We start from the raw sequence: 27,272 nt of genomic DNA on the forward strand, positions 1-27,272 counted from the left end.
TCCAGCTCTACACCTTGTTATCTCTGTAATAAATGCAACCTGTTTTGGTCCAGTTGCTGCCAAGGTTTGACTAATTTTACTTTCTGGAGACTGAATAGTTTGGATATCAGTAATATGAACTAATGCAGCCATTGTTGATCTCCCTTTTCTGCAAGAGTAGAATTTGCATAAAGCATTTGCTCCTTTATGAATGGCATGCAAACAATCATTAGCATCTTAATCGTTTTACAATTCTATTGGCTGACCAGAGTGAAACTTGACAGACTGTTAGCTTCAACTGTTCACCATTTGACTTAAAGGAGAAACCAAACCAATTGGCTTTTTGTATCATTGTTGCTGCCATGTTGTGCCCCTGTTCCCATAACTTGGCAGATTATAATTTGTTGACTTTGGTGACAATTCTTTTTGATAATTTAAAGTTAATGGCAGACTTGCCTCTTATTGGCTTTTAGTCTAGAAAATAATTGCAGAAATGCAGCAAATGTATTCTAATTCACTGGTGGAGTATTCTGTGCAATTTCAGTAGCAAAAGCTTTTGTTTTGTTCCATGACTGAAATGGGTGCCATTTCTACTTATTGGCTGCCGGCATCTATATCAACTAGAGCACAGCAAATTGTGTAATACAGGTGAATTATTTACTCCATTGCTTTCAATTTTTCTCACCACCCTGTAGTTTTTACATCCCAGTCATAAAATGTTATGTCTGCAGATGCCAACAATCCTTGTGGATACTGGTTTTGTATCCACAGACTGATGAGAAATGTCAGCACTGTTCTATTCTATTCACATGTTTGACTTAATTAAAATTCTTGCCTATTAATTGTTAGTACAGGTGCTCAGTTCCTGTGTGGTCTGACACAATCCAGCAATGTGGCTCCACATGAGTCACTGCTGTGATTCAAGTGGTCCCATGAGACATCACAGAGTGCTGATAGTAAAGGCAAGGTCATAGGACAAGCCAAGGCTTCTTGCTAACTGTCAGTGACAAAAAAAAGTAATCCTGTCGGGGTATTCAAATGGTGAAAATAAACTTTCCTTGTGGTGTGGGTATCCTGTATGAATGCTAACATTGGACTATCACTTTAAATTCACTGACAGGCATCCAGTCTGTCTGTCTGTTCTAGCGGAGTGGACAACACTTAAAAGGAATCCCTGGGTGCCCTGAGGAACATTTATGATTCACGCATGTAAGGTGTAGCTGCACTTCCATATACACTAGGCTAAGTGTAGGCAGCAGTTTTTCTTAAGTATTTTCTGGAAGTGAAATTGTTGTACCGGGTGGCTCATCACCTTCTCGAGGGCAGCTACAGAGGGGTAACAAACGCTGTTTGTCCTTGCCAACAAGGCTTGGATAGCCATGAATTAATTCATAGAAAACTGACCAACATCACTGAATTAAAGGCAATGCAAATTGCAGAAGAACAAACAACTTGTACATGCAACTCAGAAGCAGAGCAGATTTTAAAAAGTTGACTGCATTTGTGAAAGGAAAGGATCAAAGCAAGAATTACAGGGCGTCATCTGATTGAGGCATCAGAACATATTTAAAATTTGCACACAGTATTGTGTGTGCATGAGCCCAATAAAGGAAAATGTCAAATATGATTTCTTCTGTTGTTCTAATGACCTTGGAATGCAACATCCCTCACATTCTTCTATGGATGTTGCAGCATCACAGAGGACTTCTCTCAACATATGATCTGCTCAAGTCCAGATGAATTCCATTTGATGTTGGTAACTTCATCCCATTCATTTTGAAGTATACATCTCTTCATTCTCCAAGAGAGTTACCACACTGAAGAAAATGCCGTGTCATTTGTTTATAAGACCTTCATTCCTTTCATCGTGTGAATTATGCAGTGTCATAATTCCCAATTTGCGCTGCGTTTTTTTTCCCATTGCAATGCCTCTCATGTTCCAGAAAAAGTTCTTTCAACTTTGGGCTGTGCAGGGGTGGCCAAGGAGACTTTGTAATTTGTGCAATTTTTCCTGTTTCCTGAATGAAGGAACTATATCAGTGAAAGTGAAAAGCATGTTATGGAGAGTTCACAACCAATTTCGCCTTCAGAGTTTATGCCCGAGTCTTTGTCAGCTGGACTCAATGTAGACTTCTGTCTCTTCTGTGCTACCTTATCTTCTGGAAGGAGTACCAATGTGGGAGCAACACCCATTTCCATTTAGTGTGCTGCCAACGTTTTCTCTTGACGAGGAACTGACTTGCATATAAATAATGTGGATCTGCTTTCAGTTAATGCTGCCACTCCCTGATCTTTTTGTATCTTAAAACATCGCCTGACCTGTCTTTCTCTACCTGTTTGTCTTTCATCCATTGTACAGTTGTTTTCCACAATATCTTGCTGCAAACGCTGCTCTTTGAGGCCTATCCTCATCCCTCTGTCAGTCTCCCTGATCTTCTGTCCCTTAGTTTTTCACCTTCTGGATCTGAATCAGTTAGCCTATATTTAGCCCTGTCCTTGTCTTGCGGTGCCTCCTCTCTTTCCTTTATGGACTCCTAATTTTTAACATTATTGATCTACATAAAATATTTAAAGCTGCCATAATTCCAGAGAACCAAAGGGCTGCTCCCTCAGAGAGGCAATTTGCTGTGGCTTAACCTGAGGATGACCCCACCTCAGGCAAGGGGCAAAGTGGAGAAGGCAAGACATTCATGGTGACCTCACCTGGTGTGGGAATTAAACCCACGCTGTTAGTGTCAGTCTGCATCCAGGCAACTGAGCTAACTGACCTACGTGCCTTACTGATGTCTTACACTCTCTTGCAGCTACTGATCTTCTGTTAGAGATCTATCCCTCTCACAGCTTCATTGTATCACTGTCTCCTTTCCTCCTTTGGCTTCTAATCATGTTGACATCTCTATCACTCAAACAGATCTCCCCTTTTAATGGTGGCTGAAACAAACACAGTGCCACAATGTGCATTGGAAGCTACAGTGTAAATGACAATTCAGAACATGTGCAAATGGATCACCTTGGCCAGACATGGGAGTAGAGCTGAGTTTTCTAAACTTGGACTACGATGGGAAAAGATGACACTGGGAGGTGGGATGGCTCTTTTTATTTTCTTCAAAACACATTGGTCTTTGGGTGGAAAAGTTCGCTGATCAAGTCATTCCCTGGTCTGCTATCTGGGAGCTTATAGCAAGAGGAAAAGTGTCTGTCGAGTGGTTATATTGAAAGACAAGATCAGATTGAGAGATTTTGAATGGTCAAATCGGGTCCGAGGTTTGGGAAGACTTTCGGTTTGACAAATTAAAATAAAAATAGCATGGCAGTAGTTACCCTGGGCAGCAGTTTCCATGAAGTGGAATCTCATTCTCATTTTCATGAGGCAGAGGAAAATGCAGCAAGTCAAATCATTACATAGAAAACTCCCTAAAATAGTCAGAAAGGAATAAACAGACTCTTAGTGAAGACATTTGAGAAATTAGCAAGGTCGGCTGTCTCCCTTTTGTGTTGTGAGGACTAAGTTGTAGGTATGGATAGCATAGCTTAGCTCATAGTAATAGTCTTCAGAGCATTCCTCTGGGACAAGCATTTATCGAGGATGTAAGATGTCATATGAGGCATGACTAAATCCTGGAGCAGGAAATAATTAAATGTTCTGGTATTAAATCAGCGCAGTTGCAAGACTCTTCTTTATAAAAAAATCTGTACAGAACATTCAGCAATTGTCTAATATTTTTGGTTATCTTTTCTCTTCCTCAGGATTGGGAGATAGTTGTCCTTGGGAAACTGAAGTGGGATCTCTCAGCCGTAACTCCAAATGATTTTATTGAACATATCCTGGGAAAGCTGGCTTTTCCAGTGGACAAGTTGGAGCTCGTTAAGAAACACACTCAAACATTCATTGCCATGTGTGCAACAGGTATTTACTGTTTCACCTTTTTTTAAATAAAAATAAAGGAAATTTACTTCATAAATACAGAGGTTGACAGCTACTTGTCATTTAAGAGCAGAACCAATTAATTGTTAGGGGAGGTTATTTCCATGTTTGCATTGTGGACTAAAGTTGCAAATCCTCATAAGTTTGTTACACATTCTAAAATAGAATGACAAATTAACACTATTACTGGAAGGAGAAAAAGTGCTAACTCTGTATTGTACTTTGGCTGCATTATTAACCTGGGAGGATATCCACCATAGTGATAGTCATGCCATCTCTAGCAACCGTGTCTTTTTCCAATTCCCTTCCTAATCTTTGCATGAAGTAATTGTAAAGGTGCTCACAGGAGCAAAACTGCTGTGTAGTTTCCAGACTTCCCTTAAGTTGATGTTGGCTTTAATGTATAGGAGATGTGAGAGCAGATAGACACCATACTGCCTGAAGACCTTGTACAGTCGAGAGCGTTGAGCAGTCAACCTTTGCTGATTTCCATCATCAGCTTCTGGGAAATGTGTAAAAATGGCTTGGAATAACTTGCTCCTTTCCCTTCCATGCAACAAAAGCATGTTCTCTGTAATTAGCCCAGTTTCCTTCTCCCCAGTAATCTAGTTGAATTTTACCACGTAGCACTTCTTTCTGTGCTCTACCATACATACGTGGGGATGCAGCCAGTTAAAGCTTGTTTGAGCAATCACAAGCCATTAATTACAGACTATATTTGACAGGAAGTCAAATTTTAACTTCGTTTGTTACTGGTGTGGACTGTACAACACATAATTTAACACATTCCAAATACAGACGCAGACGCAAACTCAACCTCCACCCAACCCTGTCCCTGCAATTTGTAAATGATTCCACTTTGCCTTTGTCTCTCCTCAGTAAGGGAAATGGAACTTTTTTTTAAAGAATGAAGCCCAAGCAATATAGGGATTTGGTGGACCCCACATAAGTCAGACTGAGGAAGCGAAATCCTGTATTTAGATGGTGGCAATACGTTTTCAATTTCAGGAAGTGCTTAAGCAGTAATAACTTCTGAAATGGAGTCTTTGCAACTTAGTTCACTTTGAGCTCAGCTGATTGGGTTTAAGCCCTGATGTCAGAGCGGGACACAGTCTTGTTTGACATGATAGTGTCACTGTGAAAGATGAAGATGTACAGATATTGAACTCTGGGCTTGTCTTCCAGTTCCAGTGGATGTCAGGGATCCTATGAAAATGTTTGAAAAGAGTGGCCGTGTTCTGGGCACTGCTCTCATTTTTATCTCTGAAATTTTGCTATCTGTACAATGTAAGTTGAAGATACACAAATGTTTGTGGAATAACTACAGGTCGAGGCTTGTAGCTCCATTACTTTAATGAGGCAAGTCGGGTTTTAGAAAATTGTACAATTTTCTTGTGTATCTGTTTCAGATTTTAATTTTGCCATGTATCCACCTTCGATGATAGCAACAGGAAGCATTTCAGCGGCAATCCGTGGGCTTGGCATCCCATGCCATACCCTTTCAGACGAGTCTTTGACAGAGCTGCTGGCCAAGATCACCTGCACAGAACTGGTGAGTTTGGAGCAGAGTATCGTAAGAGATGCAGAACTAATGAATTAATAGACCATCTAGTTTTCTGTAGACCCATGAGCTGAGTGAAGGAAGTAGGAGTAACTTGTCAACAAATATCATACTTTCCTATTTTCTTGTTTAAAAAAAAACTCGCTGCCTTCAAGTTTGATGGTAATCCAGGTAATAGTTTATCAAACTCTTACAGTTACGTGAAGGAAATTGTAGGTGATATTCCAAACCTGCTCATTGCTGGATGCTGTGCTTGTTATTTAAAGTATTGAGGGTAACAAATCAAGGCACTCTTTTCCAACCCCACCCCCTGAAATAAACTGTTGCAGAACAGACATCAAAGTATTGCCTTTTTCAAAATAATTTGCATTTATATAGTACCTTCTTAATTTATTAAAACATCTCATGGTCCGATCCTTCCACATTACCAAATACATTTGGATACTTGAGCCATGTGAAGATAGTAGGATAAGTGACTAACAACTTGGCCGAAGTGTTATGTTGTAAGGAGAATAATAATGGTGATTAATATCTGTGCTTAAGTTAATCATACTTTGTGGTTTCCCTTTTCTGTTAAGTGAAAACCTTATTTCCCAATTTGTTAAATTCCTCCATAATTCACATTGAACATTAATTTTCCAGTTGTTACCTTACCTGAGATGAGTTTAAGTATTAGAGCAGGAACAGTCACTTGCAGGTGGTACTTTTTGAATCATTATACACAGTGCTTTTGATTTATATCTGGAAAACTGGCTGAGCCAATTCCTTCTGGAACATTTTATGTTGACAGTAACCATGTAAGCACTTCGCTTGTGAGTTGTGTTTCAATTTTGTATATCAGTGGGGCCAGTTCTAAAGTTACATTTTGTGCCCTGCGTTCTCCTATCGAGAGTAAATTTTAGTGTCGACTGTTGATCCTATTTACAGTAGCATTCTTCTCATCAGCAAAGTCCCACTAAAAGCATGGTGATGCTGACCAAATAACTGACAGTATTAATTGAGGCATAATGCTTGTCATTGCTCCTTGAATAATCTCATGGAACCCTTTTTATGTCTATCTGAGAGATCAGATGGTGGCTTTAGTTTGGCACCTCATCCAGAAGACCGTATTTTCAGTAGTACAGCATTCCCTCAGTGTTACATTCGAACATCGGCCTTTGTTTTGCGCTCATGGCTCCATACTGACACTTTGAGTTGCTTGGTTAGTGTAGTTGACGAGGGTCTTTTAAAGTTTATGCAGATCAGTCTCCGAGAACAACTTGGAATGTTGCACTGATGTACATTGCTGACAATTCAACGAAGCCTGAAAGGGAGTTCCCTTTCGACATCTGGAGTGCTCCGGTGAAATGTTTGCTGAAAGGGTTGGTGTTACCAGATTTGAATCATGAACCAGTTCACAAGATGAAATGCCTTCGTAAAATGCCTGCCAATTTTGTGTAAGAGCAATTTGCACAATAAGTCGCCATGTATTCGGTGATGTTTGGGATATTGCAACTGATCAGCGTTATAGGTTATTGAGGCAGAGCTCCATTAGAACATCAGTTTTGGCAGAGTGAGTTGTTAAATCAAAGATTTATGAATCGATGGATGTCTTTTGTCCTTTGTTTGGCTGGGCTGGCTGTTTTAATGTTGGGGTCCATTCCATCGGTGTTGCCAATCCATTGTTGCAAGTGTTCCCAGAGCCCTTGTAGATCCTGTAATATTAGAGGGTGTCCTCACTAATAACATGCTTACCTGAGGCACATGTACCTGCTCAACACTGGATGCCGGGTAACAATCCCGACTTTCGGATTCTGAGCCATTCCTGTCCGCAAACCGCCCCCCACTCCTTCGTTCTGCAGAAACCCGTTTATGACCTGTTCCTAGAGCCCAGCAAACTCAACGCGGGCTGCAGATTGATCTGGGAAGCTGCCTGTTCTGCATTAAACTCAGTCTCTCAGCATCTCTCTCAAGTGGTGCATTTACCCGCTAAGCCATTGGGGGAGGCATGTACCGGATATATCTAGCTATTCAGTGCCCTCCTCTGTGACATGCTTTGGAAATCAGATTGCCTCAGCAACAATTGCCTATTTAGTGATGCCTCATGCAAATTAGGATAAAGAAGAGGTCACTGTTACACTGTCAAGAGTGATGCGTTGCTTTGTTGCATAAAGAGTATCAGTCCTCGAATCCCATGGATGGGGGTAGTTTAAGTGCAAGTAAATAACTCCCTTCAGTATAGGAAGCAATGAATATATATTCTCTGGATAAGTATATTTTGCACAGAAGTGTACTGATGCTGTTTTTCCATATCCTTTAAACTGGTTGCTTTTATTGCATCTCCCTTTGTGATTTATTTTATATAATAGAAGTGAACTAAGGGGCGGGGGGAGGAATGCGGGTGTCGATTGGGAAGGAATAAGAAATAGCCAAGCTGTTAGCTGGATAGGCTGTTCAGAGTCTAGTTTCCTGCCTCTCCTTTGATCCTGGTAATTGGAACCAATTATGGTGTGACTGGCCCCAAAGGCCCTTGTTCTGCTATTCATTCTGCAGCAGAAAGACTGGGATGAGTTTACTACAGTGTATTATTCTCGTTCTTTGATCTTGCTTTCTGTCAAGCACTCAATACTACTGCTCCGCAGCAGTGTTACCTGCACTCCAGCTGGCTTTATTTTTTTTTCCAAGAGTTGTTGTTCCCTTCGGTTTTCAACTGCTTTCCTCCTTGACAGCTGTTGAAGATAGAAAAAAAAGCTGCTCTTTGAGGGATGTGCCGCAGCATTGTGGATTGGAAATGCTGGAGCGAGTGGTGCATAATAGATGGCAATAGGTGAAAGGAATCTGGCTACTTCTAAAGTTACGACAACCACATAGATGCGGACAAAACCAATAGCATACATATTTGTACACTGCCTTGTGGGGCATTCTGGTTGAAAGAGAACAGATGGGAGGCTGCATTCATCTCTTTAGAGGAGTGTAGTATCTGACAAAATATCAAGGCGATTAACTAGTGTGGCTCTTCTTTCCTTCAAGTACAAAAGACTTACAAAAATTAAAACATATTACTGTAATAAGACTTCACCGTATGCTGTTGTACAATCCCTAAATCTGTATTAAAAGGACCTGGTGGTATGAATTAGTTCTGTATGAAAGACGTGCTTTGCATTTTTACAAAAAGCAGTTTTAGTTATTGTGGGTGCTTTCCTTTATTTAAGAAGAAGTGAATTTTTTTTATTCAATGGATATAATCATTGAGGATGTGGACTCTTTAACACTTAACTTTGTTGTATAACATTTAGGATTGGCAAATGCAATTACCAATGTTTCCATTGGTGCAGAAGGTGAGAATTCTTAGTAATGACGTAGTGGAGGTACTATTTTAGTTCACCACTTCCTCTGCAATTTGAACCTCGAAGCATTTCTTTTAAAATTCCTAGTGAGAATAGACCGCCCTCATTTTTTTTTTCAAAAATGTCACACTAGTGAGACAAAAGTGTACTCCACTTTAATCATTCTAAATTGTTACTACAGCAACACAGCGCTTGACTACAGTCCCAAGTCTGTCCATACAAGTTTCTACATTGTATGTTGGGCTTTCTATTTGTTATCGACCAGATCAAACCCCCTTGGGACTCAATACACCTCTTAAACCCATAGTATCGTCACATCTTTCCCTTTGCCTTTTAGAATGGCCGCCAGGTGATTGGGCTTGGAATGTTTCTTCTAGAATGATACACCTTTCAAAGCCCTTGCTTTCCTTGGGGAGTGAAGGAGGAGGGTCAGTTATCGGGCTCCAGTGAGCACTTGACGATTGCTATGTGAAGATATCACGCTTCACGTTATGTTGGAAAATTATGTTGGTGATGAACCTGCACCTTACCATTGCCTTATCCACAGTGGAGTGGTTAACTGTATTTAAAGCTGCCTTAAAGGCTAAAGAGAGAACTCAACAAAATGCATTAGCAGCTCAAAGACTGGAAAATGGGTAGCCCTAGATCTGAGTTTTTTTTGTGCGCACATCAAGAAATTTTCTTTGCTTTAGAGTAAAATTGGTTATGGTTATTTTTTGTAACTGAGTCTGGACAATTTAAATTGCAGGTGAATGTTCTATTTACACACAAGTTTCTGCTGGTTTATACAAGGTGGAAAAACTTCATTCTCTACTCTGGAATGCCCCACCTTTACTGTTCGATGCTTAATGGAATAACTGAAAGTTAAGAGTCCATTGTTAGTAATTGAAAGTAGTGTATGGTTAGCCTGTCTTGCATAAAAGCAGTGCTATGCCAAAGATCATATGTTCCACGTTAACACTTCTGCATCCATTTTATCAGAGATGCCACCCATTTCTGGGTTGAGTGTGCCGTTTCAGGGGCAGCTGAGCTTTGGTCCAATCGTTTTTTGATGAAAATCTCATTACTGCTATTGCTTGTTTTGGTCTAGCATGAAAATTAGCTTCACCAGTCTCCATCTAGTTCTTGACACTTAGGACGGATCCCTAAGTGCAGTTCCACAAATTAACACAACATTGGTTATCCCAATAATGGAGACCACACAAACGGTTAAAATGTCGAAAGGAACTGCGATTCTGACATGGTCTGAAGCTGGCAATGGAGCACAGCATCAAAGGATCCAGTGAATAAGCTTTGGGGCGAATTGGAAGTGCCTCATTTTAAAACCTTTAGAATGGCCACAGCACAGGAGGAGGTCATTTAATCAATTGTATCCAGTTTGACTCTGCATGAGCAACCCACCTAATCCCACTCGCCTGCCTTTTCTCTGTTGTCCTGCAAATTTTTTCTCTCAAAGATAATTTGGCAATTTCCTTTTGAAAGCCCTGTTTGAATCTGCCTCCGCTGTGCACTCGGGCAGTGCATTCCAGATCCAAACCACTCTGTAAGAGGCAATTCTGTCATGTCAATGTTGCTTTATTTGACAAATTGGCATCTTCTGGTATTTGATCCCACCACAATAGAAACCATTTCTTCTGATTACGCTGTTCAGACTCCTCATGATTTTGAACACTCTGCACTCCTGATTTGAGAATCTTTCCTCGTGGAATTAAAGCCCCAATTATTGTCCTTTGTTTTATTAAGGTGTATTCAGTTTATCTTGAGCTTTTAATAATGATATGTTTGCACTTCAGTACATTGTACTAATAATGAATTATAGAGCTCTGTTGGGACTGGAACACAATGTTCCCTTGTTGTTTGCAAGAATGTTGCCTGCTGCATTGTAAAGTGACTATTACTCCTCCCTTGGGTCAACTCCGAGTTCGGGTAATGGAGTTGTTCCACTGGTAGAGGGGAATGTATATTGTTAGAGGACCCACACCGTATTAGAGCGGTGAGGCAAAAGGGCCCCTTTGTCAAATTTAAATTGACAATCTTTTACAGAGGTGAGGTTTGTGGTGCAGTATGTCAGCTGGTCCTATTAATAAAAGACTTGCCTTTCTAGTTTCTCTTAAGTATTCAGTTATTCAGTTATTCGCTCCTTGACTGTCACCTAGGGAAGGGAATTTCCATGTGATTGGAAATAAGTGTTCCTCTGCATTAAGAAAGACCTCCATTCTGGATCTCTGCACTGTCTGAATTTGGCATGTTAACTGAAGTTGGCCCTGATGTATACCTCCTCACCTTCAGAAGCCCAGAGCAGAAATTGAGGATTGCGCTGTTCCACCCTTTTCCACCTGCGTCAGCTAAAACTGTGTATCTAAATTTCCAATATAAACTTGCCGTGAAGAGAAGTGCAAGGTTTGAATATTATCCCTTGGGCTCCACCTCATAGGCACAAATAAATATCCAAGAATAAAGTCTTAAGGAGTTAAAGCAGCAAATGAGCAGAATCTATACAACAGATCCCATCTGTAGATTTCCACTTGTAGTGATTGTGCAGTTTAGTTGTGTAAATTTGACACTCAGATGTGCAAAATCTCTACAGTAGCAGTTGTGAAGGAACTACATGTACACATTGTTCACCTAGTTTGTATGCTGGCTGAGTTAACTCGAGAGTTTAAACTTGTTCAGTGACCACTGTAGCCACCTACTCCTAGCTTAAAAGGTCACCTACTTTTGTTATGTATGCTCCTGCACAATGATATGGTTCACAGCACTGTAGTGTACTGAAACTGGGGAAATTTGGTTGATTTCTCAGACTAATTCAGTAACCTTTGCTGGGAATATGTTTCTGTAGTTGGTAAATGCACTGCCTTTGAGAAATCAAAACACTCACCAAATTATTGAGTGACTTGCTTGCAAGCTGCTGTCGAACGTACGTGGGAACCAAATGGGGAAATTTGTGGTTAGGCACATCACTCTCTAGAATCAGCAAAAGCTGATACTCCTTCTGTTATATAGGTTTAGATTGTTCTGTTTAACTCTTAATTGAATACCATCCTCCTCTATAGAGTGGAGTGTGGGAGAGACACGACAATAACTAATTTTAAGAGTGGACTTTTTATAGAAAAATGTCCCCGGGAACTTCACAGGAACATTTTGAACAAATCTGTTATTGGAGATGATGAAAAGCTTGGCTTAAAAAAAGCAGTTTTTTAAAAAGTATCCTAAAGGAGGCGCGAAAGAGATTTAGGAAGGGCATTTATGAGCTAAGACTCAGAAGGTGCTGAAGATAAAGCCAACAATGACGGAGAAAAGGATTGGAAGTATGCACAAAAAACTAGATTTGGAGGAGCACTAAATTCTTGGAAGGCGATTGGGCTGCAAAGGTTAGAGAAGGTGAGGCCATTGGAAGATTTGAACACTAGGTTTACCAGGATGGAAGGGTCTTTTGTGGGATGAAGGTGTCAGATCTGAGAGAGGAGAAGCCTTTTACAATGCCAGCTGACCTGTCCAAGGTGGATGTTCATTTGTAGGGTCCAGGTCAAAAAAAAAAGGTGAATGAAGAAATGGGAAACTGTCCTTGATCATGTTTCAAAGACCTGTGTCGTGAAGGCTTCAGTGCCACTATAGGGTTGACATGTATTTAATCCAGACAGAATACTTTGACCCCAAATTTTTTTTTTCTTTGTTCACTCCGCTTGACCGCATGCTCGTGGATGAAACTATTGCATCCAATGAGAATCAAGGCTCATTCCTCATTTAAGGGGTGAGATGATTTGCACATGTGGAGTGCAAGTATAAGGAAAATTTTAGATAAACCCTGCTCTTGCATGAAGGACAAGGGGCAGTGCAAGTGAAACTTAACTAGGATAGTAATCTGTTCTTCTGTTCTACTCTCAACTTGTGTTCTATCATCATGGGGGTGCTCATCCATCTCAGCTTCTCCCAGTGAAGAACACAATGTCATTATTAAGATCACACCTGAAGCATGAATTGCCTGCTTTAAGTGTTTACATTATCAGTAGTTTTCATTGCACTTCAAGTATTCCCGATTTGTCTAATTTTAAACACTGGCATTGCAGCCAGACCTGAGGTGTTAGCAATTTGTCGACTGAGGTTCAATTCTGAACTGGATTTTTCTGTTTGCACAGTGTGTTTTGGAGCACCTTAGTCTGTGTGAAGTGGGCAATCAAATCTAGTTACACATTGTCTCACTTCAAAGATAAAATGTAAATTGATTTTGAATAATTTTATAACGGTGAAATTTCAGTTTGATTTTGGGATTTCTAATTTATTATTGGGACTGGGCAATACACTAATTTTAGATACTTGCCCTTTCAATCAGTCGTGAAAAGACTAAATGCTGCTGTAAGTACCATGGCAACATCTTAATGAGAAGAAAGTCTTGCACTTAAGTAGCAATTTTCCCACCGTCAGGATATCCTAAAGAGCCTTCGGCCTTTTCCAAAAATATATTTTATTCATAAAATTTACAAACAAAAATGTTACAAAGGCATTTCAACTTGAAAACTGCAGTATTTGCAGTAAATCCAACATGTTCCACTCTATTCAATTGTAACTGTCTTAATATTTACAAAGTACATTCCATGTCAGATATTCAACCTGAGGGCAAAACATTTCACGTTGGAATTGAATGTCATATATATGGAGTTCTTCATTTAACATGTTGCACTCTGTGGTGCCCACTTTCAGTACTTCGATTTATAACGCTCTTTTTGTAAGGCTAACTGCCTGAGGGGTTCTATAATTTCTAGTCCCTCCGTCTACTACGGCCAAAATGTTTTAGGCAGCAACCTTGCTGCCATCTTTGCGGAAACGACCCCAAGATTTAGTGTGTTCATCAGCACACAGTTGCAGAACTTTGGAATGTGCTAATCTGAACATCTGTCAAGGACAGCTCCTTGTGTTAGAAAATCAGTAAGTTTTGGGCAGACCAAAGAACGTCTTTCATCAAATTGATGGTCCTCCGGGGGTAATTGGTTTGGCTCTGTGTGCATCCGTGTGAATAGCTACAGAGCACAAAACACTGTGTCAGAGTCTGTCAGGATGCACCTTGACAAGAAGCACTGCATCTCTCTCCACGCCTTTGCAAGGGCATGTTTCACAAGGAGGTGGACAACAACCTCTTTACAGCCAGTGAAATACTCTTGAAATGTTGTTACTGTTGTAATGTAGCAAACTTTACAGATAAATAAAAAGCATTTTTTTGAGAAGATTTGTACTTCGGGTTGTAGGTGAGGTGGTAGATTTGCCCGCCGAGCTGGTGTGTTTGGTTGCAAACGTTTCATCACCCTGCTAGGTAATGTCGTCACTGCGCCTCCGGTGAAGCGTTGGTGTTCCGTCCCACTTGTTATTTATATGCCTTGGTTTGCTGGGATGGCTGGTATTACTTCCAGTTCTGTGTTTCAGAATTGTATATCCCAATCTGGGACAACACATCCATAATAACACGAGCTAAAAAGAGACATGCCAGGGAATTCCTGGAGGCCTGGCATTCCAACTGGAACTCCATCAACAAACACATTGAAACATACAAACCACTGAAAAACGGAATCAGAAGTAATGTCAACCACCCCAGCAAACCGAGACATATAAATAACAAGTGGGACAGAACACCAACGCTTCACTGGGGGCGCACGGACGATGTTACCTAGCAGGGTGACGAAACGTCTGCAACCAAACCCACCGGCTTGGCAAGCAAGTCTACAACCTCAAATAAAAGCAAAATACTGTGAATTCTGGAAATCTGAAATAAAAGCAAAAAGTGCTGGAGAAACTCAGCAGGTCTGGCAGTATCTGTAGAGAGAAGCTGAGTTAACGTTCCAAGTCTAGTATGACCGTTCAGACCTGTTCCAAAAAAAATGTCATGCTGGAATTGACACATTAACTCATTCTCCACAGGTGCTGCCAGACTTTGTTTCTCTAGCACTTTTGTTTTCATTTCAAACTTTACAGTCAGTGTGTGCACAGAAAACACCCACAAAACAATGTGATGATGACCAAGTTGATGCGTTCAGTAATGTTAGTCAAGGGATAGATATTAGAAGGGCACATTGAAGGAACTAGTCTATTAGTCTGTCACCTTGCTCTCTCCAGCTCAGTGAGACTGATCTATCTCAGAGGTTTATTTTCTTTGATGTATGCATGATCTCATTTACCTGTTCATTTAATGTCACTGTTTTTTATACCAGGACTGCCTGAAGGCTTGCCAAGAACAGATTGAAGCCGCCCTGGCAGAGAGCTTAAAACAGTCTCAGCAACAGCAAGAGCAAAACATGCCCTCTAAAACTGTACATGAACCAGACCAAATCAGCACTCCTACAGACGTAAGGGATGTCAACCTGTGATCATCCACGTGCAGTTTGTGAGGAAACTGCAACTCCATCTAATGCTCTTTTAGTACTACTTAGTGCTATTTGATAGAAGAAAAGACATTCATTTATTGTATATACAAAAAAGACCCTAATTCTGTACATCATGTAGGGCGAAAACACTGAAAGGCACGCTTGAAATTACGTGAAACATAATGGTGATTATCATCTTGTGAAATTCTTCCACCCTACAGCTGAAGCCTTGATTGTGATTTGTTGACAAGCCAACATGAATATAGCTCCAAATTGAAAGGTTGGCAGATTATAATAAATATTCAGGGGTCTGGTTTCTAAATTTTATTTTTTAATGCCTTCCCAAAAACATCGCTCAAAGTGTGCAAGGTACTTGTTTTTAAAGTCATTATTTGACTTTTAACTTATTGGTACTAGTCACAAAGTTTGATAACATCCAGCATTTTTCTCTCTGTCTCTCTCTCTCTCTCTCTCAAACAAAAAGCAAAAGTTAATGGACATATGAAGATTGTCTCCTCTAAACTGGAGTTCATCTGTTGATTTTTTTTTAAAATGCTATTTTTATACCTGTTGCCTGAAAGAAAAAAGTAAAACTAACGTGGACTTTCATTTAATGAGGAGATCACTCAGCATCATTATCATTCACTATATTTAAATCAGTATTGGTATTTTGCTTAATGGAGACAATCTGATAAATGGGACATTTCAAGTTTATGTTGTAATGACCCATTTAACAGACTTTGACTGTTTTGCACAGTGTAGGAGAGAATTCTATAATATATAGATTAGCACACCTTATTTGTTCTATAGGAATCTCTCATTTGGGGCATTTTGCTTGACATTGTGATGTACCAGTTATCAGGCTTCAATTCTGCTTTGCACAGTGATGTACAAGGATCTAATTGTATATAATATATTTAAAATAGGGCTGTAACAGGAAACTAGATTTGTTTCTCCAAGTGGACATGAAATTGAGAACTGAGGCAATAGGGATAATGTTGGTTGAAATTCGTTATTCAAAATGTTTCTGCTGGAAGTTTTGAAACTGGTGCAGCCCTTATTTAAAAATATATATATTGTATATGCTTGCACGCATGCATATAAATGGAGTGCTGGTTTCTTGATAGTAGAATATGTACCAACTGCTTTATATCTAATGAAATATATTTAGTTACCTTTACACAACGTTACAGACATGAGAAATGTTGGTATATAAACAGCATCAGAGAGGGCTGTGAAGTCCTCTACAATCTTTACATAGCTTCTCAAAGTTTTACAGTTCAAATTTCATTTAAAATCTATTTTAAAACTTAATTATTGTAAAGATTACAGTAGACTTGTCAATATTGTTTTTGAAGCAGACCCACCCACATTATTATGGTAACATCATTTATGCTGAGTTATTAAAACATTAGCTTGACCGTGGTGTGCACATAGCCACAATTTTTTCTATGTAGATCAAGAATTGCTCAAAGTGCAATTTTTCATCTACAGTGATGTTATAGGAAATGTTAGTTGGGACAGAGATTATTTAGCCATTTGAAAATGGTAATATCAACCTGTGGCAAGCCCTCTATGAAGAGGAGAGCTGAGGATGAATGAGGAACTTAACGTTGTATATTACAGATTAATTGATGAAATTTGCTGAACCGCTCCCACAAGAATTGCCTGCATTCTAGTAAGTAAACAAAGCTATGATGCCGAATCATGAAAAGAACAAACTCTGCAAAGCCTCACGTGCTTAATGAGTAGACATTGGTCAGCTCATGGAGTTAATAATGTGCTTGACTATTCATGTAGATAAACGCACTAAATAGTATAGGCACAATTGCAGCATAGTGGCCAAAGGGTGTGTAGCAGCTAATTACCTGCAGTTCAGCTTTTAGTGATTTCTACCTTGTATAAGTATGTCAAGTGAAAGAAAAAGTACTGGTCAGCGCAAGTTGCATCAAGCCATTCTTGATGAAATTCCCCTCCTCATTTTGAAGGCAGTTGTATGCTTTGAGTATTTAGCTGTTTGCTGGGGATTATTGATGAGCAGGAGTGGGATGCAGTTCCACTGTACATCATTTATAGATAATTATTTCAATTTGTATATTAAAGCTAATTTGCATTTCCGATCATCAGAGGTACAGTACATAAAATTAATTTAGATGTGAGCATGTATGTGTGTAGCTGTATGAAAAAACACAAATCTAATAGGCCAGGATCAGTTGCTCAAGAATCGAGTCCCCTTGAAACAAAAATCTTTGGATTGTTTTTCATGACTGGTTACATTTAGGGAGCTGATAGTAGCATCATAGAATTTGGCAGCTAAAGGAGGCAGCCATTAGCCCAACAATTTGCATTTATTTGTAACCCCTTGGACAGAAAAATATCCAAAATCAATTCATATAAGTACAAGGTAAAATTGGGTTTGTGTAGCCTGCAGAAGAGCTGCCTACTGACTGCCATTTCCTTTTAAGTTTTTCTTCAAACGATTACCTAAATTGCTGTTCAAAATGTACTGATTCTGTTTCCATTATATATTTGTTGTTGGTAGAATTCTAAACAAACCTCTACAAAAAAAATCCTAACCTTTTCTATTTTGCAAACTAAGCTTTTAGCTTCTGCCCCCTTACTGACTTAGCAACTAGTGGAAATGTTTCTTTGTTTTATTGAACAACCTCCAGATTTGACCTTCGTGGCTATCCTTTCAACATCCTTTTTACTGTAGGGTGCCCAGAATGGACGCAATATGCACCAAGGAAATTGCCTCGGTGTTCTTAAGTGATATGAGATAGTGATGAGCAAGAATGGCATTTTTTAGTTTCATCTGATCTTTTCTACGCTAGTTTTAAGCCATGCCTTTGAGGTTTCTGGCCATTACCTACTGTAGTATCTTATCTGGAGGTATACTTTGACAATGCTGAACTCTACTTTAGAAAGCATATGATGCTTGGATAAAATGTTCCAGACTCAAAACATTTAAGTGTTTGTTAGTCATTGATCACAGTAATGATTTATATTTAATGATTTGGTGTCTTTTATTTTCCTAGTTCTGCTTTGTAATTACACATTCTTTGTTTGCTCAATTAGTAAAAGTTCTTGTTTGCCAATTTTTAATTGTGTTGAGTGCTGCAATATTTGCTCATCATGTAGGTGATCCGTAGTATCCCAAAAGAACGACAGAGGTTTTAACAGGAGAATTGAAGTACCTTCTTGCTTTTGTAGTAGTTACAACCAGATATTAAGTGAGAGTTTAAGGGCCTGTGTTACCATGGAAAATTATCTTTCAGCAGAAACTAGATTGTGTGAAATTGCTTATACTAACTATGACATGGTTGATTTAATCCACTTAGATTCTTAATTGTATCCCTTTAACTCCTTCATCCTCCACATTCCAAACAATCGGGTCTGTTATTCAAAGAGCAGGCAAATTAGGATGTTATATCTCTTCTGAATTATACTTGTATAATGTCCTGAGAATATTTCCTCCTGCTCCAAGCTGCATGTAAGGATGGAATTTTATTTCTATCCTGCTGATACTCCTGTTTTACATGAAACTTTTGCTTTTGAAAAAAGGTGCAGTCCCTTTAAGAGAACTATGTGCTGATAAACTTAAAAATTAATGTTGCCTCATTCCTCTGTAGGTGCCATCTATTGTTAGGTAATTGTTTCTTTAATGGGTTTTGCACCTGCTGCAGTGACAGCCAAAATGATGAGCCTGTCATTTCTTATCCTGTTGCATGCTGCTTCAGAAATTGTTTCAGATCCAAGTTGAATGGAAAATATGGTGTATTCTCTCCATGGCAGAGACGATAAGTTGCAGCCCTACATCAGCTACTTGGCAGCTCATTTTAAGTTGTTGATCTATGTTCAAATAACCTATGATTGGAAATATTAGATTTGTCAGCTTGCCAACATTAAGTTGCCACTCTTAACCAGTGCAGTCTGTTGCTTGCCTGGTTTGTGTATTTGGGTAGTACAGTGTGTGATTTATGAATGTGCTTGTGGCACTGGAACCTTTCCCCACTGACACCCGTCTCTGCTCAAGGTGTACTCAAACATTGCCCTTAAAGACGTGATATACACTAAGTGCAAATGTAATGTTGGCAAACTGTCTCAGAAACAGTAATGCATTTTAATCCCTCTGTTCTATGAAGATTGCGTATCTTCTTGGGGGGGGGGGGCGCAGTTAATCACTCATATTTTGATTAGCATTCGACATTAGTCAAAGCTATCAATTCTAGATAGATCAATGATCAAACAATAGTCCAGGTCTGCTTAGTAACATCTAAGTTTTCTGGTTTAAAATAAAAAAGTTTGCTGTCTAATTTGCTATGTGGAAGCTCTTCAGTAATTTTTGGACATTTTAACCATTATCTGGTTAATTTCTCAAGACAATTGACCAATCAGTTGCCCTGTTGGTTTGAAATTTAAACATAACTTGGTAGTTAGCTGCCAGTCATCATCTGACTGGTACATTCTCTATGACATTGCCTCTACCAATCAGGAGTCCACTTGCCAACCAGTCGGCACTTTCCTACAACATAAATGCCATTTTACCTTAATGTTAGTATTTATTTTGAATTACCCTGATCAGTGCAAAATGAAAAGGTTCAACAAAGCTTTTTTTTTCTCAGCAATGCTCAAATATTTGTGCCATACCAAACTTGTTAGACATAAATGATGAAATGCAAAGGGGACAAAGCTGATGGTTTCACAATTTCTGGGGCCCATGCAATTTCAGTTTTTTTAAAAAAATAAGTCATGTATTTCTTCACTTTTTCTTTCTTTTCGATTTGGAGCACTTTTAATATGTTATCTTTACTAGTTGCGTACATAATATATAGTTCTGTTTGTGAACTGGGTTGTCGGACATCGAAAAAAAAACTTGAAGCTGATTTAAAAAGTGGTAACTTAAGGAATCATATCAAAATTCAGCAACTAAAACAATCTCTGGCTCATGACATTGGTACCTGTGACCATGCCTGCAGGAGGCCAAGTTTGAACAATCTGAAACTTGCTATGTTAATAGGTTTGACAGAACAAGATTTTTTTTTTTTCCTTTTTTTTGCGCTGCTAAAAGGGCCAATGTTTTACATTTTTTTTTAGTTGTCGTTAATAAATCTTGCTGCTATGATTATTTTATATACAGGATTGTACAAACAACTGAAAGTATCTGTTGGTTCAAGAGACAGTGAAATGTCTATCTTGGTCTCTCAAGGATATAGTTTAAAACTATTAAAATTGCCATACTTAAATTATCAAATCTTTGAAAACCTGTTGTGTTTTCAAAATGGTGTTGAATGCTGCAGTAGTTTTCAGGAGAGGAAGATCAGTAGTGTTTGTACAGTAAGACCTTGAGATAGATCTATAATTATCTTTGGTGTTCTCAATATGGTAAATGTTGATATAACTCCCACATTTATTAATTATTGGTGAGAGGGCATATGGTCTGTATTGAACACAGTTTCTGATGTGCTGTTCCTTGCATATGTTTCAAGGTCCGAGATCAACTAGAACTAGTCCAGTTGGTTATGTATCATTGTCTTACGTGTTTTTTTTAAAGCCACAACTTTTTTTTGCTGCTTATGTTAAAAATCATAAAAGTGAAATGGAATTATAAGAATATTAATTCAAATACTTATGTAAATTTGACTTCATGCAGTTGCCTTTGCTATCTGCAGATGTTCCACTTCCAGTATCTCAGGTTACTAAACAGTTTCTATGGTACCCCACCTGCTCTTTGCGACTTTTTAAAGATCACAATTACATAATGCCATAAGGCTAAACATTGTCTAAAGCCCTTCCTTGGGGACAGGAATTGGTGCAGATGTTTTGTTGGTCAGGTAAACCATTAGTCTTATTCCTTGTGGGCATCTGTTTGGCATCATTTTGGTAGGATGTTTTTCCTCATTTGGAGCCACCAGTTTCATTACACATGTATGCTTTAGTATTAACATTTTTGTGAACTATCAAAAATATCCTGAACATATTACAGCAAGTGTTGCAAATGGTTTCTTTTAAGACTATAGAGTGAATTCCTACAACAGCATTATTTATAAAAGCATCGTTGTGTAAGATTAGGGAAGGTTACAATGCTTTGTAAGTGAAAACCGTTTGAGAGATAACTGGTCCAAAAATGACACCACCTTGACGAATGGTTGGATGGTTCTTAATACTGGAATTGTGTGTTTAAAAGTAGCATTCTCCAACCATTTCACTGACTCTTACATAAACCAAAAGCTTTGATTAATTGCTCTGGAATGACAATTGTTCAGAATTAATTTCTGTAACTCTGACTTGTCTTTCTGAACATTGAGAAAATAAATATTAGTGATTTGAACTGTTGGTTTTTGAAAATGCTTAAAGTCCGCTATAATATTTTCATGGATGCTAATGTGTCTGTTAGTCGTTGTGCATTATGTAGGTAAAACGTCTAGTTCATAAACCCTTCATTGATGGAACTGAACAAAATTAGTCGAGGGTTAAGGTACTGGTGGCAATAGGGTTATTTTAATAGCTTGCTTCTGCCGTATTACCCTCTGTGGGGAAAGATGACCAGTGTTCCTGTTCTCACTTGCTCCTGCTGAGAAGTGCCACATGCATTGGGTTGGGTAAGAATAGAATTGGGCTCAGCTGTGGCGTCCATCCCTTCATTAAATACTTTGCTAACACTTGTTGCCAAATTGTGCACATAAAAGGATAGATAGTTGGATAAGGCATAAGAGGGTGGTTGATACTTGTGGAAACCTGGTCCTTTGAGATTCAATGGCATAAAATTGAGGGTGGGGTTAGATTAAGTCTTAAAGAATATTCCCTTATTTTTGTTATCACTTTGTCATCCAATGAGCCAGCTGTAAAATTTGAGTTGTTTTAATTGAGTATTAACTGTGTAACTGTAATGAAACTTGAATAATCATCCGGTTTATTTTATTCTACCAAAAGAGGACACTGCATGTGCAATGCTTGCATTAAGTAGTATCTGGCATATTTTACGATTATTTCAGTGTGTAAACATCATTGCATATCATAATATTACTGCCATTTTATAAGTGCATTATCTGATTAGCATTAAGAAGTCTGTTTTGGGTATACATAGCAGAATATTTTGAGTCATGTCATTAAATAATATGGTCTAATTCTTATCAAAGTACCATGCAAGAGTAAATTACTTTTGTTTTTCCACTGCTTGTCAAAACTTGAAAGCACAAGAAACAGTGTGCCGAAATTGTTTTACAAGTTGTGACAAAAGGAAATTGTACAATAGTTAACAGGAGGACAATAATAATTATAGCTTCAAGTTATGGCAGTGAGTGCTTGAAAGTAGTTATGCCTGGAATTTAATCTGTGCCTATTGTGTATTCTTGAATATAAAGCTAGAAATTCAGTTCCCTCTTTATGATATGACCAGTAGGGATGGTCATCTTATCTGTGGATTGTATCTGCTTTTTAGCTTTTGCTCATGGCTGGTTTCCCTCCGAGCAGAGGAGTGGGTCTGACGACTATATGCAGCACCATACCAGTGCCTCCCTAATCATAGTCATTGTCTACCCATTGTTTGGCTGGCTTTCCCAGCACTGGGATATTTCACTAGTGACTTAACCGCTTAAATCCAAGATGGCAACAAAAGTGATATAGATGAAGCAGAAGACAAATTTACAGCTTGTGAGAGTCTTTCCAATAAAATTCCAGAGCTACAGAATTGAAGCAATAACTTATGAGAAAGGACAGAAACATATTTGTGGACACCAGACAAAAAAGTATGAATTTAGGTGCAGAGAAGTTTTGTGATACAAGAAAGTTGGATTTTTATAGAGTAACGTTTTTGTTTGTGTATTGACTTATTCTCCAAGTATACGTGGCCATCCTAATGTAAATGCCTTAAATGTGTTATAATCACTGCAGTAACTTCCTCTCCTTTGTAATCTTAAACACTTATTACAATCACATGTAAGTCTAGAAAGCTACAGCAAAAAACTTGATGAATTTAAGTAAGTTGCAGTTAAAGTCTGACAGTGGTTGTCCAACCAGTTCAGGAGATAAAAGAATGCATATATCAGTTCTATCTGCCTAGAGCAGCTTAGATGAGTTTAATTAATCTACCACCAAGCTGTTAGGTGGACATATGGCAGACCACAGATACGACCCTAACAACCTGCTACAAGAGAGCCTCCTTTAGCAGATCATAGAGTAACTTCTGCAACAATTATAAAGCAACTTAACCAGAATCACCATATTTATCATCTTGACTAAAGGAGGGTTTCTGTACGTAGCAGGATTGGGGCAAGCTAGAGCAGAAACAAAGTGTGAATATTTGAAATTTTCTTCTTTTAAAATAGTTTAATTATTACTTAAGATTATCTATGGGAAAATATACTCAGTAACTTTATGCAGGACTGAAGCATTAATATTACATTGACAGTGCCAGCCAACTGCATGATCAGGGCCTCTGCATTCAGCAGAAAAAAAGATGGTCTGCTGCATTAAGTGAAATTTGACTAGAGTTGGTTGTAATACCCATAGTAAATTGCCTGCTGACACTGGAGCATTTTTAATCGTACATTCCATAAATTGTGAAGTAGGCAGACTATCCTGTGACATTAGCCAATGAGCTAGGGTTTTTTGGTTGAGAAGGCAGGAAGTCAACTGTTGCCTCAGCCAACCAGCAGTTTGACTATGCACATTCCATTGCAAGGAGTCCATTGTTAAACCCATCTGAAAGTTTTCTTGTCAATCCACAACAGCTGCTGATCCCACCCTCAGATTTTAATTTGATTGGCTGCTTATCTGGCAAGGAGTGGGGTGGGGGCAGTTAAAATCACACCACCACAGGCACTCTGGGCTTTTAACATGAAATGTACACACTTCACGGAGGCTGACTACATATAGAATTATATTAAAATCTCCTTCAAGATCTTCAGTTGTTCTCTGCTCTGATGATGGTTTCTTATATATACTGTATTTAAGCTTAGAAGAGGTTTAGCGCAGCTCTACACATAAGCGTTAAGCAATGGAAAGAATAAATATTTTGGGGTATCATTTAAAAATTGCTGAATCTATGTTGCAAAATTGTTGATCTTAAGTCCTGTGTTGCAGCAGTGTCATTTCAAATATAAGATGTAGTTTTATTCTAATTGCCATTAGCCATCCTGAATGAGAAGTACATTGAGCACTGGGGGTTTGATGGACCATTACGTTATTGTCTCAAAATTTGATTTATGTATGTGTTTAGACTTTCTTCTTTACTGTGAAAGTTTTTTTTTAATAACTTTACCTGTTTGACTCCAAGTACAGCAACACTTGTGAACACTTCATTCTTGTGGCACTTTATATTTCTCATTCATTGCGTTGTTCAATGTATTTTCCCAGTGAATTAGGGCTCCATCATTGTTCATTACTCAAATGTTTGTTGCCGAACTATCTGAAGTGACAGCTTTATCTAACCTGGGTATTGAGCAGTGTGAGGACTTTCTTCTTAAGTAAATAGTTTAATGAAGGTCATTGAAGTGCCAAATAGTTTGAAATGCTTCCTCCTATTGCTGCTGATTCAGCAATGGAAACATTTCAGGAGGTAAAACAGAATTGAGAAAGGCTATCAAATTCATCAGACTATAAGAGAACACATTGGGTATGAACTCTTTAATTGCTAATTCTCCCACTTGTGTTTATAGCAATGGCGTGTAATGAAGACTTTAACTCTTGTTTTTAATTTTTCATTCATTTAGTTTGATGTTAGATTTGATTTTTGACACTGTCATGATTATAATGTTTCAGTCCTTTATTCATATTTTGTCACCTATACTCAAATGAAAAAATGTATTTTTTGTTCATTATTGAATGCTTTAGGTTTTTATGAATACCACATCTTCAAGTAAGATTTGACTTTGTGCTCTTCACAGTGTTATCTTCATAACTAGATTCTTTATTACCAAAAATCTGGTTGCTGATTGGGTATGCATATCAAAATGAAATCTGCAGAGAGGAAAGAAATTCTTTGACTTAGAGGGCTGTTGCTATTTTGATGTTATAGTGCCCCAATTTGGTTACATCAGAGCCCTTTCTTAAATTGTTCGACTTGGCTGCATCACAGATAAGGATGTTAAGCCATCAGTTTCACAATTCTTTCTCTTCAGTAGTCCACCTAGGTTTTGTGGCTGTTGTGGACATTTATATAAAATTTCTATTAATGCACAATTGTGCATGTTAAATCCTTTCCAAGAGTAGAATCGAGCTAACATTCCCATCTCACCACCTAAATATGTCTGGAAACTACCGAGTGATTTTGCCAAAATGCTTATTGCACTCCTGTGAAATAACTCTTTTTTTTTAATGAAGAAATCAGCTTTATTGTAAATGTAACATTCATACAATATCCTCTATTGTTAATTTCAATTTAAAATTTTCTACTGTTACCAGAGGTAATCGGTATATTTTGAAGAGTTGGAGTTTATTTGGCTTTCAACTAACATTGATAAACCGAAAGATGTAATCAAAGCTCAAGCAAAATACTGTGAAGAGTTGAATATGTGCTCATGTCCCTAGTTGACTGCATGATTCCATTGTATGATCTTTTTGAGACATAGGCAGAGGCGCTGAACAATAAATGCAGTTTTTCCAAACTGAACGTGTGCTGGTATTTTGTTTCGATTTTGAAACTATGAATGTTTTAGAAGCTGAAGTGAGACATCAGGTCACTCATCGCTTCACACTTTATAGACTTGGGTTTCAGTCAAGGTGACTCTTCACTGCATTACACCTCCCACGCATCTCTGGATACATACATCCGTAATACAACAGGTTCAGTATACTTTGTACTAAACGTGCCTATTTTTCAACAATGTGGCTTAAGCTAGACTACAAACAGATTTCAATGAGTAATACCCTTCCGAGAAGGAAGAATTGCAACCACTGGTTGGTTCAATAGAACATCAAAACACGGTTAGAAGGAAGCTGAGCACTGTATTTCCTTGTAGCTTAGATTTACACACTGTTGGCATTGACCAAATTGACCATTTAATCAACAAAACACTGAATTTGAAACAAACCTAAGCAGCTCGGTTAAGAGGCTTATGCATTCAATAAATATAGATTTGAAGAAAACCAATAGTGAACATTACAGTTTAATTTTTAATTAAAATGGAAGTTTTTTTAAATTTCTGGGAGATAATTTAAGCGATCCTTACCTTTTAATCAACATGGCATGTTACACAGTGCAATGTAATATATATATGCAGAAGTATTTTGCTATTGTGAAAGTGCCATTCTTAATTAAGTGTACTTAACCTGTCACTAAAGCATCATCCTGCCTTTTTAATGATAAGAAGCATGTAACATAATGGTATCAGAAGATTTTAAACTGGTGAAGCCAAAAATGGATTGTTGTGGAAACATGAGTTGTGGTATAGCATGCAGTTTTGTTTGAGGGTCCAAAACCTTTCTACTTTTTCACTTTGTATGTGTCACATTGGAGCTATACTTGTCTTCGAAAGCAAGCTGGAAAGCCACTTCCAGATCATCATAACTGTATTCTTCATAAAGAACACTCATGCCAATAATAACTCACCCACTTTCCTCTGGTCGGGCAGGCTTCCTCCTTATGGCATGGCAATGAAGATCTGTAACTCAAAGGGATCAATGTAATTGAAATGATACCTATTTGTAAGCTGGCTGACACGTTGATGTCAAAATGTACTCACTACCTTACTGACTCTACAAGTGAAGTGCCTTTTTCACTCTGGTTAGTTATTACTTGAACTACTGGTGATTTTAGTATATCTTGTGAGTAATAGAATTTTACGCGAAACCAACTTTGTCATTCAGGAGTTTGATAAGACTTCAAAATTCCTCAACTCCAAAGTGGGACAGCGACTGCAAAACAGTGCAATGTATTCAATGTCAAACCAAGATATTTAAGTTTTACAAAGGAGCCATATTATTAAACTCAAGTTTCAGTGATTAAGGCATTGTAATGTTGCTGTTTGTCAAAATGAGTGCAGAAGCTTGTGGAGGGTATGATGGATGAATAATTAAAAGAGACAATTTGGTATTATGTATTGCTGGCCTTTAATATAGAAAAAACATACAAGCATGAGTTGGGAGAAATAGTAGGAACTGCAGATGCTGGAGAATCTGAGATAACAAGG

The 27,272-nt window shown here is 38.4% G+C and overlaps 1 protein-coding gene across 1 annotated transcript in view; it reads left to right on the forward strand.

The window, feature by feature from the left end:
- Positions 1 to 25,748, forward strand: part of LOC109931888 (G1/S-specific cyclin-D2-like) — a 36,518-nt gene extending 10,770 nt beyond the window's left edge. Inside the window, exons 3-5 of the mRNA XM_020531153.2 lie at positions 3,727 to 3,886; positions 5,314 to 5,456; positions 14,989 to 25,748. Of these exons, the coding sequence (XP_020386742.1) occupies positions 3,727 to 3,886; positions 5,314 to 5,456; positions 14,989 to 15,144 (459 nt within the window). The 3' untranslated portion in view covers positions 15,145 to 25,748. The remainder of the gene's footprint in view (positions 1 to 3,726; positions 3,887 to 5,313; positions 5,457 to 14,988) is intronic.
- Positions 25,749 to 27,272: the final 1,524 nt, after the last annotated feature.

The sequence above is a fragment of the Rhincodon typus genome, chromosome 25, assembly GCF_021869965.1.
Source record: "Rhincodon typus isolate 14 chromosome 25, sRhiTyp1.1, whole genome shotgun sequence".
Lineage (NCBI taxonomy): Eukaryota > Metazoa > Chordata > Chondrichthyes > Orectolobiformes > Rhincodontidae > Rhincodon > Rhincodon typus.